Below are 21,200 nucleotides of genomic sequence, written 5' to 3'. Positions count from 1 at the left end.
GCTAACCATAATCTAAAAGAAGGGAACCCTGCTATCCGGCAGTACTGACTAGTTTCCTGAACTGAACTCACAGATGTTCAAGTCAGATATGTATTTAAACACAAAGAAATTACCTGGTTCTTTATTTATGAAACTCGAGGTTATAGGAAAATGATGCTCATTGCAGTTTTCTCTTCATGGTTCAATATGTCATTTGGCAATTTTGAAAAGGATGGGTCTAAAAAATTATCTTAAATTACCAGTTAGTCCTTTGGAACTGAGCATTTCCTCCCAAAGTTCCTGGGTACTGATGTTGACCTAGCATCAAAGAGAAACAAACGCTGTATTACTGAGGGTGACGATGGGGAGACAATTTTATGTATTCATTTGCTCCAGGTATCTACCTATTGTTCTCTCTCGCTCTTGTTCTCTCTCTCAATGAAATACTTACAAATACAGCTCAGCTGTCATCTTTCCCCAATCCTCTCTTCTCTTTTCTCTCTCCTCCTGCCTCCACCCCCAAGAATAACCACTATCCTAAGAAAATCTCATTTAAAAAATTTTTTAACAAAAAAAAAAATTTTTTTTAACTTGTTACTTGTCCAAAAACACTATATAAAATTGTTTCGTGTCCCTAAATAGGCATAAATGGTACCATACTGAAGATATCCTTTTTCAATTTGTGTTTTTACTCAACATTCAATTTTTTTTAATTAATTTATTTTTATTTTTGGCTGCATTGGGTCCTCGCCGCTGCGCGCGGGCCCCATCCAGCCGCGGCGCATGGGCTTCTCACTGCAGTGGCCTCTCCCGCCGCGGAGCACGGGCTCCAGGCGCGCGGGCCTCAGTAGCCGTGGCTCGCGGGCTCTAGAGCGCAGGCTCAGCAGTTGTGGTGCACGGGCACGCGGCACGTGGGATCCCCCCGGACCAGGGCCCGAACCCGTGTCCCCCGCATCGGCAGGCAGGTTCCCAACCACTGCGCCACCGGGGAAGCCCAATATTAAATTCTGACATTTATCTGTATCTATGTACAGAGAGGTACTCATTTTTTTGTGTGTTTTTATACATTTTATCGAGCTATAAATTATATATAATGAGATACACAGAACTAAATTGCTACGAATCAATGAGTTTTGACAAATGCACACATCCAGGTAACCACACTCCTATCACAATACAGGACATTCCATCTCCCAGAAAGTTCCCTCCTTTCTCCTCCCGGTCACTCCGCAGGCCTCATCCCAGGGAAACACTCATCTGCTTTCCGTCATAATAAGTTCTTTTTGGGCTTCCCTGGTGGCGCAGTGGTTGAAAGTCCGCCTGCCGATGCAGGAGACACGGGTTCGTGCCCGGGTCCGGGAAGATCCCACATGCCGCGGAGCGGCTGGGCCCGTGAGCCATGGCTGCTGAGCCTGCGCATCCGGAGCCTGTGCTCCGCAATGGGAGAGGCCACAGCCGTGAGAGGCCCACGTACCGCAAAAAGGTCATTTTGCCTATTGTAGAACATCATATAAGTGAAATAGTACAGCATGTCTTATTTTGCACTGGCCTCTTTGGCTCAGCATATTTGGGGGTTCATCTGTGTAGTTGTGTGTCAGTGGTTTGTTCATTTTTATTCCTGAGCATGTTCCATTGTATGACAACATCACAAACTGCTTGATAGAGAGTTTGGGGCTCTTATGAATAAAGACTTAGGAACATTCTTGTTAAATCTTTTTGTGTTCGTGTTCTCAGTTGTCTTTGGTAGGTAAATACCTAGGAATTAAATTGCTGGGACATAGGGTAAGTATATATTCAGTTTAATAGGAAACTGCCAGTGTTTTTCCTAAAGTGCTTGAACCATTTTAAACTTCTCTCAGCAAAGTATAAGAGCTCTGGCTGCTCCACATTCTCACCAAAATTTGGTGCTGTGAGGCTTTGAAAGTTTAGCCACGCTAATGGTGATGTAGTGGTATCTCAGTGTGGCTTTCATTTCTTTTCCCTGATGACTAATGGTATTGAGCACTATTTAATGCACTTATCAGTCATTTGTATATCTTCTGTGAGATGTGTCCATTGATCTGTCCATTTTCTTAAATTGGATTGTTGACCAATTTAAAGTATATTATTAGATTATATATACTTTTGGTGGGGGACAAGTTCTTGTCAGAAATATGTATTATAAAAAATTTCTCTCCAAGTTTGAGGTTGGCCTATTAATTTCCTTAACAGTTTTTGTTGAGCAGAAGTTTTTAGTATTGATGAAATCAAATGGATTAAATTTTAGTTTTATGGTTAAGGTTACTATGTCCTTCTTAGGAAACCTTTCCTCAAAGTCATAAAGATGCTCTCCTATTTTCTTCTGGAAGCTTTACAATTTAGGCTTTCACATTTAAGCCTGTGAGCCATTTGAAATTAATTTTTGTGAGGGAACGATTGGGGTTAATTTTTTTTTCATGTGTAGGTATAGTTGTTTCTGCAAAAGTTGCTGAAAAAAATTTATTTCCCTATTAACTTGCTTTGTTGAAAACCAATTGATTGCATAAGTATGGGTTTATTTTGGACTCTATTCTGTTTTATTGACCTATTTATTCTTATTCCAGTACTATACTATTTTGATTACTGTAGCTTTATGATAAGTCTTGGAATCAGGCCGTGTAAGGCTTCCATATGTGTTTTTCTTTTTCAAGATTGTTTTGGCTATTCTAGCTCCTTTACATTTTCATATACATATCAGAACCAGCTTGTCAATTTCTGCAATTATTTTAACTGGGATTGCATTGAATCTATGGATCGATTTGGGATAAAACTGAAATCTTAACAAGACTGAATCTTCCAGTACATGAACATAATGTTTCTTGACACTTATTAAATAGTCCTTAATTTTTCACAGCAACGTTTCATAGTTTTTGGTGTGTATGTTTTGCACACCTTTTGTTAAATATATCCCAACATCTACATCCTAAGTAATTAACAGTTGGTTTATTGCCATTTCTTCACATTTTTCTCTTATCTATCTACAAAGTATTTTGGTTTATATCAGAAATGAGAATCAAAGAAATACATATTATAAATAGTACATTATTAATAGTGTACATTTTTGTATAATGTTTTTATTTGGAAATAATTTCAAACTTACAGAAAATATGCAAGTACAGTGTAAATAATCTTTTCTTGAACTATTTGAAAGTAAATTACTAACCTGATTTCCTGTTATCCCCGAACACATTATTCAACATAACCACAGTACAATCATCAAAGTCAAGAAATAAACACTGATATATTATTACTATCTAATCCCCAGACCCCATTTAAGTTTTATCAATCATCCCAATAATGTCCTGAATAGCAAAGGATCTAAACAGAATCATGTGCTGGATTTATTTGTCAAGTCTCTTTAGTCTGTCTTAGTCTGTAACAGTTCTTCAGCTGTTCTTTGATTTTCATGACCTTGATACTTGTGAAGACTACAGGAGGGTTATTTTGTAGAATACCTCTCAGTTTGGGTGTGTTTGGTGTTTCCTCCTGATTAGAAGCAGGCTGTGCATCTTTGGATTGGTTGGAATGGTTGAATTGGTTAGAACTGATTGGATTAGTTGGAACTGATTGGGATTAGTTGACACTAGTTGGACTGGTTGGAATTAGTTGGATTGGTTAGAACTGGTTGGATTAGTTGAAACTGGTTGGATTGGCTGGAATTAGTTGGATTGGTTAGAACTGGTTGGGATTGGTCGGAACTGGTTGGCTTGGTTGGAACTGGTTGGATTGCTTGGAATTAGTTGGACTGGTTGGAACTGGTTGGATTGGTTGGAATTAGTTGGATTAGTTGGAACTGGCTGGATTAGTTGGAATTGGTTGGATTGGAATTGGTTGGATCAGTTGGAACTGGTTGGATCAGTTGGATTGCTTGGAATTAGTTGGATTGGTTGGAACTGGTTGGATTAGTTGGAACTGGTTGGATTGGCTGGAATTAGTTGGATTGGTTAGAGCTGGTTGGGATTGGTCAGAACTGGTTGGATTAGCTGGAACTAGTTGGATTGGTTGGAGTGTCAGAATCAGAAGAATGTTCTCTCATATTATCCTCTCAGGTGACACATACTGTTGATCTGCCTCCATGATGATGTTCACTTTGATCACTTGATTAAGGTGGTCTGTCAGACTTCTGCACTGTGAAATTATTCTCTTTCCCTTTGTAATTAATAAGTTTTTGTGGAGAGCTGCTTTGAAAAAATATAAATTAAAAGACCATGACAATTACCGCTCATTGTTAACACAGGTATGCTAAGGTGTTTGTCTCTTTAAAAGGGCTGGAAACATGTAACATCTGCAAATCCTCTATTAAACACCCATCTTTCTCAATAATTCAGGCTTCCATACATTTTTTGTTTCTATGAAAAAAAAAGGAAGAAAAAACAGAAAAGTCTTCATGATGCCTTACATGCCGTAAGAGAGTTGGACTGGTGTCATCCTGAGCCCACAACTATAGTCCTGAGGAAAATGATAGAACTCGGGAGTCCTCACCCTCTCTCTCATAACAGTCACTTTCAGAGACTCAGCTGTCAGTCAGTGGCAACTCTCTGTGGTGCACCCCCATCATGGACTGAGCCACACCAGGGCCAGGACTCTGGACAGCTGAAGAACCTCACTCCTAGGAGCAGCGCAGGAACAGAGAGGTATGGGAAATACCTGGGCCTCGAGAAATCCTACATGAGGTAGAGAATGAATGGCGAATGTGTGGCACCTTTTGACCACACTGTCTCTTGATATCCTGCAATTCCTGTCTTAGTCACAGAAGGAACCCTAAATAGTCTTACCCAGAGAGAGAACAGGGTTCCTGGGTTGGCAGACCCTAAAGCACTGCTTTCAAGGAGTTGACCTGGTAGACAGGCAACGCTTACACAGATGCCTCAGTGCATAGCCACCCCGACCTCAGCAAATGGGAGCACTTCCTTTGAGGACCGCAGTGAACTCAGAGCTCTGAGGAATACGCGTGGAAAAAGAATTGGTGAAAAATGCTATTACTCTCAAAGGGGATATAAGGTATAGACACAAGAAAAGACAGTCGTATGGGGCAAAAATCTTAGAGCCACGACAGACAGCATTCAGACCAGCCTGGAAATGTCTAAAGAAGTCTCATCATAACAACTCTGCTAGTTATGCATTATCCGTCCTGTTTACATAAAGAGCATGGAGGCTCAGAGAGGCTGAGGAAATCATTCACAGCAATAAGTGGTAGGACCAGGTGCTTAGAATTGATTTACAGACAGAATACAGCCAGAGGAAAAGTTTTATAACTCTAGAGTACTAGAATATCAATGCTGGAAGGCCCTTAGGTATAATTCACCCAACATCCTCATTCCACAGGTGAGCAAGCTATAGCCCAGAGAGGTTACATGATTTATCCAAAGTCCCGGAGCTGGCTAAGAGAAGAGGTAAGAACTACATCAAGTCTTCGACTTCCAGTCCGAAGATCTTCCCTCCTCCCCCACCCCGCCCCCTGCACACTATCCTCAGCCTGACATTGCTTTCTCCCTTTTAAAAATCACTAGGCTTTTGGAATTCACATGTAGAGTGCTGGTGCCACAGAGAACAATAAAGGAGAAATCAGATGACTCAAGACCACTGCCGCTCTTCTCTCCAGGAAGTGCCTAGAGCCTGAGCACGTACCCTGATGGACTGAACTGACTATGAGACATTTTAAAGTGTGCTTTCAAAGGTATCCATATTATACATCATCCCGATGATCTTATGATAAAGCCCTCCCTTCCGCTGCCAGGACCCATGCCTGCATCACTTTAGAGTCAACCACCACTTACTGTCCAGGACCAGGGAATAAAAGAGTAGACCCTGGCTTATGGAGTCACTTATCACAGGCACAAATGAAGTAAGGCACTCTATAATGAAAGTGCAGTGCACAAAATATCAAAACATATTTCTTGAATAAGCAAATGATTTTAGAGAGTAGTGGTGTGAGAACTGGGTCTGCAGAGAGGGCATAGTTACAGACACATGACCAAACTTAAAAGAACCGATACCATATTCTCTCAGCAAGCCACAATTATACTTCAACAAAAAAAGATGTCAACATCGAATTATACTGATTCATATTTTCTTGTTTTTTTAGTTTTATGTTAATTCATGTTTGAGTTTTATGGTTGCATAAGCACTATAAGCATAAACAGCTTACACCCAAGTTTATGTGTGTTTATATTTAAGTGCACAAAAAATTTGTCATCACTAGAGATCCAAGATAAGGTTTTTTTTTTTCCCTTTAAGATGGAAGGTACAATATTAAAGTTTGAGAAGGCTGTCTGTCACATACTACTGGCAAACAATATCTTTTTTTTTTTTTTGAGGTACGCGGGCCTCTCACTGTTGTGGCCTCTCCCGTTGCGGAGCACAGGCTCCGGACGCGCAGGCTCAGCGGCCATGGCTCACGGGCCCAGCCACTCCGCGGCATGTGGGATCTTCCCGGACCGGGGCCCGAACCCGTGTCCCCTGCATCGGCAGGCGGACTCTCAACCACTGCGCCACCAGGGAAACCCACAATATCGTTTTTATACTCCACTTCCCGCTCCACACCAGCCTCCTCGCCCCCCAACCCCAGTCAAGTGCTGGAAGGAAGCTCCTCTTTGAGGCTTACCTGCAGGGCCATTTCCTTCTTGCTCCCCATGGCACTGCAAAGAAGACAGAAGCTCTGTTACTGACAAAACGTTGCGCTGATCAGCAAGCCGAGACCCTCCTTCAGACAAAGCCCCCCCGCCCCTTTAAGTTAGAGTGGCAGCAAATAAACGCAATGATGCAAAATGAACACCCCACGGGAGAAGCAGAGCTTGCGGCCCGCGGGCTCATGGCTCGCCGGAAGATTTTCTGAGGATTTGCGGAGCCCCTTTCCCGCCCCGGAGCTGGCCAAGGGGTACGCGCAGAGGCCAGAGTACGAGCTCCCGGGCCACGCAGCCCGTCAGGTATCCGAGCGCCTGCCGAGGAATTCGGATGGAAAAAGTCTACAGAACCTTGCTATCCCTACTGTTCCAATTTATTCCTGGGAAACTGAGTCACTGCAAACAGATACACCGTCTTCAACCTGCAGCGAGAGTTTCCAACAAAATTTGCTGCGATCCAGCCACGGTCGTCATGGCAACACAGCGCTGGCCTAAGGCGGCCAAGAAATAAACAGGAGTACACATAAGCCACGCCTACTCTGAGCCCAGCGGAAAGGCAGGAGGGTGTCCCGCCCCTTGCTGTCAGAATTGGACTGTAGGAACACTTTCATTGGCTAAAGAGTTTGTCCCTGTCTGGGGCATATGAACCCACCACGCAAAGACCCGGTGCATCCATGTACTGTAGAGTTGCATCCTCGAATCCCTGCATCCCTTCTGTCCCACCAGGACTGGCATGCAGCTTTTCTGTTGCTAGTTAATACATGCCGGGCAGGGGTGGCTCCAGGGTTTGAGGGTCGGAAGAGGTTCCCTTTAAGACAAAGAATACAAAATTACAGATTCAAAATTAAGTATGAAAGTCAAGTGGAGCAAATAGAAAACAAGTACAAACCTGTTGTAAATGATCTACACCAATTAAAAGACGGAAATTGTCAATGGATAAAACAACAAGGCCCAACTGTATGCTGTCTACAAGAAATCCACTTTAAACATAAAGACACAGGTTTAAAAGTTTAAAAAAAAAGACACTTAAAAGTAAAGTAAAGGGGTGGAGAAAGCTATGCCATGCTAACACTAATCAAAAGAAAGCTGGAGTAGCTATATTAATTTCAGGCAAAGCAGATTTCAGAACAAGGAAATGTATCAGGGATAAAGAGAGGGCACTACATAATGTTAAAGGGATCAGTTCTCCAGGAAGACATAACAATACTTACTGTGTATGCACCTAACAACAGAGCATCCAAATACGAGGAAAAAACTATCTGAACTGCCAAGAAAATATAGATAAACCCACTATTATAATTGAAGACTTTAACACCACATCTTTAGGAATGAGTAGATCCAGCAGGCAGATAATGAGCAAGGATATAGTTGAACTGAGCAAACATCAGCCAACCCGATCTAATTGACATCTAGACAATACTTCCTCTGAACAGCAGAATAGATTCTTCTCAAGTTCACATGGAACATTCACCAAGATAGGCCACATGCCACGTCATAAAAATACCCTAACAAACTTAAAAGAATAGAAATCATACAGAGTATATCCTCAGACCACAATGGAATTAAACTAGAAATCAGTAATAGCTGGTGAAAGACATCTAAAAGATTTATATAAATGGAGAGATATTCCATGCTTGTGGAGAGGAAGAATCAATATTTTTAGATGTGATCTATAGATTAAACACAGTTTCAGTCAAAATCCCAGCAAGCTATTTTGTAGATAACAACAAACTAATTCTAGATTTTATATGAAAAGATAAGAGACAAAGAATAGTCAACACAACAGTGAAGAATAACAAAGTTGGAGAACTGACACTATTGGACTTCGAGACTTACCATTAAGCTACAACAGGCAAGACAGCATTTTAGTGAAAGAATAGATACATAGATCAATGGAATAGAATAAAAAGTGCAGAAAAAGACCTGTACAAATGTAGTCAACTGATCTTTGACAAAGGGGTAAAGGAAAGTGATTGTAGAAAGAATGGTCTTTTCAAAAAATGGTGCTGGAGTAATTGGACATCCATTTGCAAAAAAAAAATCTGGACATAGACCTTACACTTTTCACAAAAATTGACTCAAAATGGATCATAGACATAAATATAAAATGGAAAACCTTAAAACTTGAGAAGAAAACAAAGGAGAAAATCTAGGTGAACTTGGGTTTGGCAATGACTTTTTAAGATAAAACATCAAAAGAATGATCCATGAAAGAAAAAATTTATAAGTTAGATTTTATTAAAATTAAAAACTTGTGCTCTTCAAAAGACTGTTAAGAGAATGGAAAGACAAGGGAGAAAATATTTGCAAAACACATATCTGATAAGGGACTTGTATCCAAAATATACAAAACTCAACAATACGAAAACAACCCAGGATTCCCTGGTGGTGCAGTGGTTAAGAATCCGCCAGACAATGCAGGGGACACAGCTTCGAGCCCTGGTCCGGGAAGATCCCACATGCCACGGAGCAACTAAGCCCCTGTGCCACAACTACTGAAGCCTGCATGCCTAGAGCCTGTGCTCCGCAACAAGATAAGCCACCGCAATGAGAAACCCGCGCACGGCAAGGAAGAGTAGCCCCCACTCACCGCAACTAGAGAAAGCCCGTGCCCAGCAACAAAGACCCAACACAGCCAAAAATAAATTAATTAAACAAAAAAATTTATTTTTTTAAAAAGTAAACAACCCAATTTTTAAAATGGGCAAGAGATCTGAACAGATACCTCACCAAAGAAGATATACAGATGAAAAGTAAACAAATGAAAAATACACTCAACCCCTTTTGTTATTAGGGAATTACAAATGAAAACAATAATGAGAGACTTCTACATACCTATTAGAATGTCTAAAATTTTAAAGAAGACCTATGTTAAATGCTGGTGGAGATACAGAGCAACAGGCACTCTCATTTATTGTTGGTGGGAATGCAAAATTGTACAGCCACTTTGGAAGACAGTTTAGCAGCTTCTTACAAAGCTAAGCATAGTCTTACCATATGACCTAGCAATTGTGCTCCTATATATTTACCCAACAGACTTGAAAACTTATGTGTACACAAAAACCTGCACATAAAAATTTATAGCAGCTTTATTCATAATCACCCAAAATTGGAAGCAACCAAGATGTCCTTCAGTAGGTGAGTGAGTAGTCTGTGTTACATCCATACAATGATATCTGTAAGACACAGCATTACCTACTGGGTCTACTAAGTGCAAGTGATGTTTTTGGCCACATGGTGGTGGTTATTCAAGTTCTTGAATCATTTGAAATCTCCCTTAGATCTTAGTTCCCAAAATAAAATTCAAATCAGGTACTAAACTCCTCCTGCCAGCACTCAGAGAGATAAAGACTTTTTGTTCACTTTAAAAAGGTTAGATTTCTCATCACGTGGTCTCTGCTATAAAATGCAGTCACAACTATGCCAGGCTAAAACACAGAAACAAATATGGGAAATAACATGTCTTTACACCCTGACCTTACACTTACTGTCCCGTGTAATTAGTAATAGCAATGCTTTTTACTTTCAAAAGTGTACAGTTTACAGGACTTCCCTGGTGGCACGGTGGTTAAGAATCTGCTTGCCAATGCAGGGGATACGGGTTCGAGTCCTGGTCCGGGAAGATCCCACGTGCCGCAGAGCAACTAAGCCCATGTGCCACAACTACTGAGCCTGTGCTCTAGAGCCTGCGAGCCACAACTACTGATCCCGTGTGCCACAACTACTGAAGGCTGTGTGCCTAGAGCCTATGCTCTGCAGTAAGAGAAGACACCGCAACGAAGAGTAGCTCCCGCTTGCTGCAGCTAGAGAAAAGCCCACGCACAGCAACGAAGACCCAACACAGCCAAAAATAAAAAATTTTTTTAAAGTGTACAGTTTAAACAGTATGGAACCTCCTCAATTTTCCCCCAAATGGATCACTCCAACTTTTAACGTCTTGATTTAATGAAATTTCCATGTTACCTATTTTATGACATGGGTCAGTGATTTGATTGCTTTGCCCAGAAGTCAGATACCTTTTTCAAAGACACCCGTTTTAATTAAGCCCATCCTAAGGAAGGTACTTTTTCCATTTGTTTGTTTTGCTTTGTTTACTGCAAAAACTTCCAACTTAAGTGTTACCACTGTGTTTTGGAGTTTGAAAGACTGGAAACAAACAGACAAAAACCCTTCTTTCTCGTGCGAGTTATGTTCATTGCCACAAGGTGGTGGTTTCCTCAAGGGAAACACTTCTGTGATCCAAACTGAACACCAGGAGCATTTTCTCGATTAAAACTCTTCAGAGCCGTGATGTGACCGTGTAAAAGAAGAATGAACCTACTCGCTTTAACAGCAAATCACAAACCAGAGCAAATTATTTCCCCAGATAACTTCCAGTCTTCCATGTTAGATAAGAATACATATACATATTAGATACATATAATACATCGTTGTCTATGCTGACAAATATCTCTGCTTCTGGATATTATGTTTTCTTTTTCCATAAGTACCAGCATGTCCCTACTGTAACTTGCTCTGAGGAAGGCAGCCAGGAGTCATAGAACTGGGAACTTTCGAGTCTAATAGGCTTGGGTGAGCCCTGGACCTACCACCTACTGCCCGTGTGAGCTTGGGCAAGTTACTTCAACTTCTTCAACTTCCTCAGCCTCGGTTTCCTTGTCTTTAAAAGGAGGAGTATAATACCTACCATTCAGGGATGTTGTGGAGAGAGATAATGCCTTTTAAAGTTTCTGGACAGTAAAGCCGTTATTGGTATTGTTGTTAAAGTATCATGTTTGGAGTGTAGGATCATTGCTGGGAGGTAGCTTCCCAGTCAAGGATCAAGATGACCACTCCCTCCCTTGCCTACAGATGGAGCCATTGGATTAGTTTTCCTCAGTCAGGGTGGACATGGTTAGTGTTACTCCGGGGCCTAAGTGGTGAAGTATCAGATGTAGAATCTTCCACACTCTGCCCCTAGCTGCCAGCTTGATGTTACCAGGATGGCTTTAATGACCAGAAATTTTACATTTTTGATGAGATTTAATTTACCAATTTTTTATTCTATTTATTGTTTTCTTTGTCTGAAGAGATCTTTTCCTAAGGAATCTTTGCCTACTCCCATGAAGACATACCCTTTATCTTAAAGTTATAATACTAGAAATTATTTTTTAATTATAATAAAAGAAGTTATTTAAAATTCACATTTAAATGATTAAAATTCACATTTGAGATGATCCATCTCAAATTCACTTTTTCATTGAAATTTTTATTGAGATAATTATAGACTCACACAGTTGTAAAAATAACCTTGAGAAAATCTTTGTACACTCTGCCGAGTTTCCCCCAATGGTAACATTTTGTAAAACTATAGTATAATATTGCAACCAGGATATTAACATCAATACAATCCACCCATCTTACTCAGGTTTCCCTAGTTTTAGTTGTACTCATTTGTGTGCGTGTGTGTGTGTGTGTGTGTGTATGTGTGTGTATTAGGTTCTATAAAATGTTGTCATATTTAGGTTCATGTATTCACCACCATAGTCAAGATCCTGAACACAAGGATCTTCTGTGTTGCCCTTTATAGCCACAACCACCTCCCTTCTACATATCTCTCCCCACCAGTCCCTAACTTCTGGCAACCAGTATTATGCCCTCCGTTTCTAAAATTTTGTCATTTAAAAAATATCTAGTATAGCACAGGGAATTCTGCTCAATATTCTGTAATAACGTAAATGGGAAAAGAATTTTAAAAAGAATGGATACATGTATATGTGTACCTGAATCACTTTGCTGTACACCTGAAACTAATACAACATTGTTAATCAACTATACCCTAATATAAGATAAAAATTTTTTAAATGATATCTAAATCATATCACACAGTATGTAGCCTTTGGGGATTGGCTTTTTGTCATTCAGCATAATTCCCTACAGTTGTTGCATGTATCAATATTTTGTCCCTTTTTAATTGCTGCACATCCCACAGTATGGTTGTACCACTGTTTCAGATTAATTTTTGTGGAGGATATGAGATAGAGGTCAAGGTTCTTTTTTTATTCCATATGGATTTCTGACTGCGAGCATCATTTGTTGAAAAACTTTCCTTTACTCCATTGGATTATTTTGGCACCTTTGTCAAATATCAATTGGTTGTTAAGTGTGAGTTTCTTTCAGGACTCTCTAGTCTATTCCACTGATCTATTTGTCTATCCCTATGTCAGGACTCCTCTGACTTGATTATTATAGTTGCATAGTGTTATGGGCTGAATGTTTGTGTCCCCTCGGAATTCATATGTTGAAACCCATTTCCTAATGGGATGGTATTTGAAGGTGAGGCTTTTAGGAGGTAATTAGGTTATGAGGGTGATGCCCTCATGAGTGGGATTAGTGCCCTTATAAGAAGAGGCCAAATCATTAGCTAGCTCTCTTTCTGCCATGTGCCATCCTAAAATTTGTGTGGACATCTAAGGTCTTAATTCTAAATGGCCTCTGAGTTCTCTAAACTTCGCTAATATTTATCTCAAAGATTTGCATGTGTCTTGGAATACTACCATATACATATCTGTTTTAATGTAAAAATAATGTTTTAAAATCCTAACCATCAGAGATCTAAAATTCTTCTGTCTTGTTTGTTGACGGGGTGATGCTATTGGATTTCAGAAAATTGGGCTAAATTGAAATGAGCCAACCTTGCATTTTCAGTTTCAAAATCCAAGCAATTTCCCTTTTTCTGACTTGGTATTATAATATTTCAAATACTAAGACATGAAAACACATGGCTACAAATGATGATCATTTTCCAATCATTTTGCAAGCTGGGGCTGGGCATTAGTCAGAAGTGGTGCTGAGGATGCTGGTCCCAGGCTCTGAGCTGCAGAATGATGTTGGGGGCTGGCCACATTGTTAATGTGGCAGAGAATGGCTCTCACTCAAGATCAGCTTCTTATCAGCTGCCAGGAAATGGGTTTTTTCATCAAAGGGTTTTTTTCAATGAAGAAAGATTTCTGACACTTAAAATTTTATTTTTTACCCTGCTGTCAGCAATATAACTATGATGAGCCTGCGTGTAGTTTTCTTTGTATTTATCCTTTTTGGAATTCATCAAACTCCTTGAATCTATGGATTTATGTCTTTCACCAGTTTTGGAAAATTCTCTGCCATTGTCTCTCTGAATACAGTCATTTCCCACTTTTTGAAAGTTCACTTTATGTCACCTTGCTTTTATAAAAGACCTACATTAGTACATGTTTTCACTAATAGAAAGAAATCCATAGAGGCTTTTCACTTTTAAGGAAAAAGGAAAAAATCAAAAATAACATTCAGCATTTGTTTTGCATGGAGCTGTTACAGAAGTAGCAAAAGTAGCATCGCCACACTCCTTCCCAGGAACTACATTCAGTGTCTCAGCATCAAGGCACCATAGCTTTGAATGGTGTCTGTGAGCATGTGTGCCTTATTTCAATTTATTTTGTGCATCTATTAGCACAAAGGTAATTGCTATTTCATTTTATACTATTTCAGCCTATGAAAGTTTTCATAGGAACGTTCTACTTTCAGATAGTGGGGAAAACCTGTATTGCTTCTGTTTCATTTTCTCTCTCTCCTCTCCTTCTGCGAATTGGGTGATATGAATGTTAGACATTTGAATATGTCCCACATATCTTTTTGATACTATTATCTCTTTTTCTCTCCATCTTTTTTCTCCCTCTGTGCTTTAGTTTCAACATGTTCTTTTGACTCATCTTCAAGTTCATTAATTTTGTGCTCAACAGTGTTCAATCTGTTATTAAACTTATCCAATGAGTTCTTGATTTCAGTTATTATACTTTTTAAGTTCTAGAATGTTCACTTTGTTTTTATAGTTTTGGTTTTTTGGTAGATTCCACTTATCTGGTGCCATTTTTCTCCATCTAATCTGTCTACATTTTTCTCCACTTTATTCAACATATTAACCTAAGTGAAGGTATTATGAATTTTTAAAGTACAGTTTACCCTTGAAAGGCACGGGTTTCAATTGCACTGGTCCACTTTTACGTGGATTTTTTTTCAATAAATATACAGGCTGGTGGCCCTCAGTATCCATGAATTCCACATCCACAGATCCAACCAATTCAACCAACTGCAAATCGCAAACTGAACACATGCTCTGAGGTCTGTTGAATCTGTGGATGCAGAACCAGCAGATACTGGAGGGCCGACCATGGGGCTTGAGCACCTGTGGAGTTTGCTGTCTGCATCGGGTCCTGGAACCAATCCCCTGTGGGTACCGAGGGATGACTGTGTAATACACATACAGTGAAATGTGTAAAGTGTGCTAATCATTAATGCACAGCTTATTGAACTTTCACGTTGGTATATATTCATAAAACCACCACCCACATCAAGATACATAACACTTCTGGCACTTCTGTCCCACCCAAGCTGTTATCTTCCTCTCGCCCAAGAGAAAACCACTATTCTGACATCAATCACCATCAGTTAGTTTTACCTTTTACTGGACTTCATAAATGTCTTTTGCATCTGGCTTCTTTCACTTAATATAGTATCTGTGAGATTCATTCCTGTTGTTTTTGTATCATTCTTAGTTATTGCAGTAGAGTATTCCATTGTATGAATAAACTACAACTTATTTATTCACCCTCCAGTTAATAAACATTTGGATTGTCTCCTGTTTAGGGGCTAATTTCTCTTAGAAATATACCTAGGAGTAGAAACGTTGAGTCCAAAGGTAGCTGTATGTTTAGTTTTAGTAGATTCTGCTAAACAGTTTCTCAAAGCCAGTTGTGCCAGTTATCAATTTATTACCTCTCAGATCCAAATCCATACTTAATGACCTGCCCTGTGCTAATGGAGCTGGGCCCTGCAAACATTTCTCCTTTGCCATCTGGCACAGTGTTAAGGTTTGTCAGTAGGGAGCACTGGCAGTCACTGCAGGAGAAAGAGGACTCTCTTCCTGGTTCTGATGTTCTCACCTGGAAGACTCCTGCAGCATGTGGCAACCAGAAATACAAAGCACATCTCCATGGGCAGCTTCCTCCAAAACTCCAGAGGTTGACCTTCCAATGCATCACTCCTGGGGGAAGTTTTCCAGCAATTTCCACGGTGTGGCGCCCTTCCAGGGATGGCTTCCCTCAGCACCAAGAGGAATGCTTTCCAATGAATACCATCTGCATAGACCTTCAGCAAACCTCTTCATCATCCAGTGGGTCATGGCTACATAATCTCCAACAAGGTATGGTTCTCAGCCCCCTGGTAGAAGGTGAACGTTGGGACTCATACAGACTTGTTCCTTCTTTGGGTGCTCTGTCTCAGCCCAAGAGGCTTCTCCCGACATCTGCTGTAACTATCTTCTTCAGAGTTCTCTTTTCTCCTTAGTAGGTAGTCTCCTCTAATACTTAATAATTCTTTATATTAAAATTTCCTGTCCAAAGTACTGTGTAGTTTCTGTATCCTGCATACACCCTGGCTGATGCATGGATATACCATTTTACACCTCCACCAGCAGTGTATGAGAGTTCCAGGTCCTCCGCAGTCAAAGTCCTGTCTACTGACTCCAATATCTGAATGATCTGGGTGTCTACAATGTTTTCTCTTCCTTATCAATTATATGTTCATGCCTCTTCACAAGACTAGTTATGTTTTACTATACACACACATTGTAAATAAGAAGTAGAGAGACTCCAGATGATGTCATTTGACCCACAGTGTTCCCTCTTTCCTCTGACAAGCAGGTGGGTTGAGGAGTGATCATCTCAATCCATTGAAGGATTGAGCTGGGTTGTGGCTGGGTTTCAGTTTTTACAGGACTCAACGTATCTCCGGTTTATCCCTATTCCTCGTGTGTGGATTTTGATTGAGAGCCTTGCAGATCTCTGTCTCCTAAGCCATGGAAGGTTATGGAGAGTCAGCTCTGCCCTTCAGAAGTTCCGGGTCCAGCTCTCTGGACACTGTCCCCACGGAGCTTCAAAATCTGGCAAATCTCAGGAGGAGGCAGGAGCTGGCCTTGTTTTTGAGGCAGGCTCTTTCTTCTTGGGAAGGCTTTATTTTCTAAGCACTGTGGGACTTTGGAAGATTTCACTCTGCTTTTTAGATGCATTTAGATTCGTTCCAATACCATGTGACCAGTAAAAGCTTTACTGGTTTCTCTTTATCCCATTAGAAGTCTTCTTTCTGGACAAAGATTGATCATCAGCCAGTGCCCCGAATTAGCAAATGTCCTTGGGGAGGGGAGAGGGAACAGATGGAGAGCCTCATCTCATTTTGTTGCAATAGGAGAATTGACCAGCCGCAACCTGCCACGTCCTACTTAGAAGAGGAAATCTCCTGGGCTTATGAAACTCAGAACTCTTTTCAAACTATTGTCCCTAGCATGTGTTTCAAAATCTTAGAGTAGACTTTTCTTTCTTGACAAATTTTTATCATGTCACTACCCTGAGGCTATAGGTGTCAAAACATGGTTCACGGGCTTCCCTGGTGGCACAGTCATTGAGAGTCTGCCTGCCAATGCAGGGGACACGGGTTCGAGCCCTTGTCTGGGAGGATCTCACATGCCGCGGAGCAACTGGGCCTGTGAGCCACAATTACTGAGCCTGCGCGTCTGGAGCCTGTGCTCCGCAACAACAGAGGCTGCGATAGTGAGAGGCCCACGCACCACCATGAAGAGTGGCCCCCACTTGCCACAATTAGAGAAAGCCCTCACACAGAAATGAAGACCCTGCACAGCCATAAATAAATAAATTTAAAATGGAAAAACAAACAAAAAAACCCCCACGGTTCAGTGTTTTTCAAACTGTAGGTCACAACCCATTAGTGGGGCATGAAATCAATTTAGTAGGTCTTGCTAGCATTTTCTAATGAAACAGAATAGAATAGAATAGATCAGAGTGCATGGCACATAGTAACAATAAGTATTGTTTCATGAAATTTTTGTTGCACTTGTGTGTGTATGTCTGTGTTCTGGTTTGCAATGTCAAACCTCTTTATTGCTATGGGTTGCAGGCCAAAATGTTTATTTATTTATTTTTAAAAATATTTATTTGGTTGTGCCGGGTCTTAGTTGCAGCAGGTGGCTTCCTTAGTTGTGGCATGCAGGCTCCTTAGTTGCGGCATGCCTGTGGGATCTAGTTCTCTGACCAGAGATCGAACCCAGGCCCCTGCATTGGGAGCATGGAGTCCTATCCACTGTGCCACCAGGGAAGTCCCCCCAAATGTTTAAAAACCGCTGGATTTTAGTTCAAACAGAGGAAGGACGAAGTGGAGAAAAATAAATGATCAGAAACAAATGTTAGTTGAGTATGGACAACTCTGGGGAGAAGTTTGGCCATGAGTGGGAAGTCGATTGATTAAAAGCTGCTCTTCTGGGGGCTTCCCTGGTGGCGCAGTGGTTGAGAGTCCGCCTGCCAATGCAGGGGACGCGGGTTCGTGCCCCGGTCCGGGAAGATCCCACATGCCGCGGAGTGGCTGGGCCTGTGAGCCATGGCCGCTGAGCCTGCGCATCCGGAGCCTGTGCTCCGCAACGGGAGAGGCCACAACAGTGAGAGGCCCGCGTACCGCAAAAAAAAAAAAAAAAAAAAAAGCTGCTCTTCTGGCCCCAGAGAGCAAGAGGGAGCCCATGCAAAGGATGGACCGCAAGCATCAGTAACCTTAAGCATCAGAGAAGAAAATCTTGGGAGGCCTAGCTCCTAGTGGGGCTGGGGCAGCTGTGGCAGGTGCAGAGGGGTAGCAGGGAGAGCTGAAGCTGAGAAACGGCTGAACCTGCGTTGGTAAAGCCCATGACAGCCCTGAGAGAAGACCATGGAGTTCCTGGTGCCAGATCACTGGCCAAAGGTCTTGTAGTTGGCACAGAAGGAAGGTCAGCTGAGGGAAAGTACAGGCCTGTGGGTGGGGTGAGGCTCTTCGGCTAACCCATCGTTGGCGTTCCAGGGTCAGCAAAAGATAAATTCCAGCCACAGGCCCGAGGAGACTGGGACTGGAACAAGTGCTAGTGTTTTCTTCACCTTCTCCCTGCTTTCCCAACACCACCACCCCCCCCCACACACACACACAACTGACCAACCTGCCCGCCGAGGCCACCAGACATAGGGGAGAGAGTGGAGGCTCTGTGTTCAGAAGGCCCTGACTCTCAGTCCACTGGCTGGGTTGGACTGGGCTTGTGGTCTCCTATGTCTAAAGCAGGCCAGTGAGACCTTCTGCCCGGGTCCTTGGGAGGCGTGCAGACCCATCACTGTGCCCGTGTCTGGCATGCTGTGAGGGCTCCGGAGCCCAGAGCTGCTGGAACCCCCAGGGGCCGCACTGGGGCAGAGTTCTGGAGGAAGGTTGTGCCACCGTGACCTGGCTGGCTCCTGGCCCTGAAGTCCACAGGCCCCCCGGGTTTGCCTACTGAACCCCAAGACACCGGTGTGGGTCTTCTGTGAGGCGTGGCACTCAGCAAGGTTTGGGCGGAGAGGCTGGCACGGGACGCCCTGCAGCGCATCAGGCATGTTTGCTCTTGTCGCTGAGCGGGGAAGTTCTACTCTGGGTCACAGCTCCGATCTTTGTACTATTCCAGGAACTGTCTCCTGGCCTCGGGTCTGGCCTAAGACCTCAGGGCCTGAAATTTGGCCTGAGCCCTGCCTGGGTTCTTGACCTTCTATCATGCCCCATGCACACCTGGTCAGCCATGGGGATCTGCTGGAGTTTGGGGAAAGATTTCAGCTCAGTCATACCTCAGCCTATAAGGTTTTCTCCCTCCCTTCACAGCCTAGCTGATTGGTCTTTGCCCATCAAACCCTGGCTCCATCAGCACCTCTCACAGAAAACCTGCCCTGGGCACCTGCCCCTCCCCACACTGGGTTACGCGCCCCTCCTCTGGGCTCCCTCTGCGCCGCCTCTTGATTCCACACCACTTACCCCTCCGCTGGTGCGGAGGTAGGACTGTGCACAGCACCGGCACGTAGTAGGTGCTCTGGCAGCATTTACTGAGGAATGAACCATCAATCCCAGGCCTCCCTTTTCTGCTCAGTGGTCCTGTTCTCTAAAGCTCCTGTTTGCCAGCAGCTGAGCCCTGCTTTATTTCAGGGCGCAAAGAGCAGAAGTGGCAGCCCAAGTGGGATGAACACCCTGTTGTAAGACCCCAGCCATAACCTGCAGGGTCTAATCTCACCATTAGAGAATCCCAGGTACTTGTGTGTGATTACTAGCTGGTTAAGTTCCATTTCTAAGGCAAACAGGTTCTTAAAGCTTTGTGTATGAAAGGGGTATAAAGACAAAGCTTTGACTCGTGTGCAGAGACAACCAGGACACACAGACCCCTGCCTGCCTGCCCCAGGGCCTGTGGTAAATGGAAGGGGGAGGAAGATGCGGGTCCCAGGCCAAGACCAGCCGGTCAAGATGAACATCTGTCCCTCAAGGCCCCTCCTCAACCAGTTCTTTTACTCCCTACCGAGATGAGATACTCTTGATGGTACCCAAACCTTCCCCCGAGCCATGGGGACCCGAGGGGTCCACGGGGCCTTCAGAGCAGCAGGTGGGAGTGGCTGCAGGGGGCACAATAGCTCTCACCAAATGGCTGCTTGGATGCCTGGGGTGCCAACTGAAACCACCATGGCATGAATGACTCAGGGTAGCAAAGTTTCCTGAGACCTGGGGTGGTGGGCGAAGCTCTCAAAATGATAAGGGAATGAGTTCCCCAGATGTGAAGCTGGTTCCAAGTCATCATCAAGGTCCGTCTACAAAAAGAACATCCTCAAAAATGACACTGATAATCTAAACTACAGTGAGATACGCCCCCCCCCACAATGGCTGTAATCAAAAAGAGATGATAGGGCTTCCCTGCTGGCGCAGTGGTTGAGAGTCCGCCTGCCGATGCAGGGGACACGGGTTCGTGCCCCGGTCCGGGAAGATCCCACATGCCGCGGAGCGGCTGGGACCGTGAGCCATGGCCGCTGAGCCTGCGCGTCCGGAGCTTGTGCTCCGCAACAGGAGAGGCCACAACAGTGAGTGGCCCGCGTACCGGAAAAAAAAAAAAAAAGAGAGATGATAACAAGTGTTGGTGAGGATGTGGACACATGGAATTCTCATACATTGTTGGTTAGAATATAAAATAGCACAGCTGCTTTGGAAAACAGTTCGGGGGTTCCTCAAAATGTTAAGCATAGCTAGCATATGACCCACAAGTCTACTCCTAGGTATTGATATATACCCAAAAGGAATGAAATGTTCATACAAAGACTTGTACACTAATGTTCATAGCAGCTTTATTCATAATAGCCGAAAAGTACAATCTGTCCATCAGCTGATGAAAGATAAACAAAATGTGGTGTATCCACACGATGGAATGCTATTCAGTCACGACAAGGAGTGATGTATTTCTACATGCTGCAACGTGGATGAACCTTGAAAACATCCTGCGAAGTGAAGGAAGCTGGGTCACAAAAGACCACATGTATGATTCCACTTTCATGAAATGTCCTGACTAGGCAAATCCACAGAGACAGAAAGTGGATTAGTGGTTTCCAGGGGCTGGGGAAGGAGCAGGGAATGGGGAGTGACTGCAAATGGGTTCGGAGGTTTTTGTTTGTTTGTTTGAAGAGGGGGGGTGTTATGAAAATGATCTGG

At 42.8% G+C, this 21,200-nt stretch overlaps 1 protein-coding gene across 1 annotated transcript in view; it reads right to left on the bottom strand.

Annotated features, from left to right (window-relative positions):
• NME9 (NME/NM23 family member 9) overlaps positions 1–7,119 on the bottom strand; it is a 22,098-nt gene extending 14,979 nt beyond the window's left edge. Inside the window, 3 exon segments of the mRNA XM_060298564.1 lie at positions 240–297; positions 6,602–6,635; positions 6,972–7,119. Coding sequence (XP_060154547.1) covers positions 240–297; positions 6,602–6,631 — 88 coding nt within the window. The 5' untranslated portion in view covers positions 6,632–6,635; positions 6,972–7,119.
• Between the last annotated feature and the right edge of the window lie 14,081 nt (positions 7,120–21,200).

This window comes from Globicephala melas, chromosome 4 (genome assembly GCF_963455315.2).
Source record: "Globicephala melas chromosome 4, mGloMel1.2, whole genome shotgun sequence".
Classification (NCBI taxonomy): Eukaryota; Metazoa; Chordata; class Mammalia; order Artiodactyla; family Delphinidae; genus Globicephala; species Globicephala melas.
This window is presented reverse-complemented; position numbering and strand designations above follow the sequence as displayed.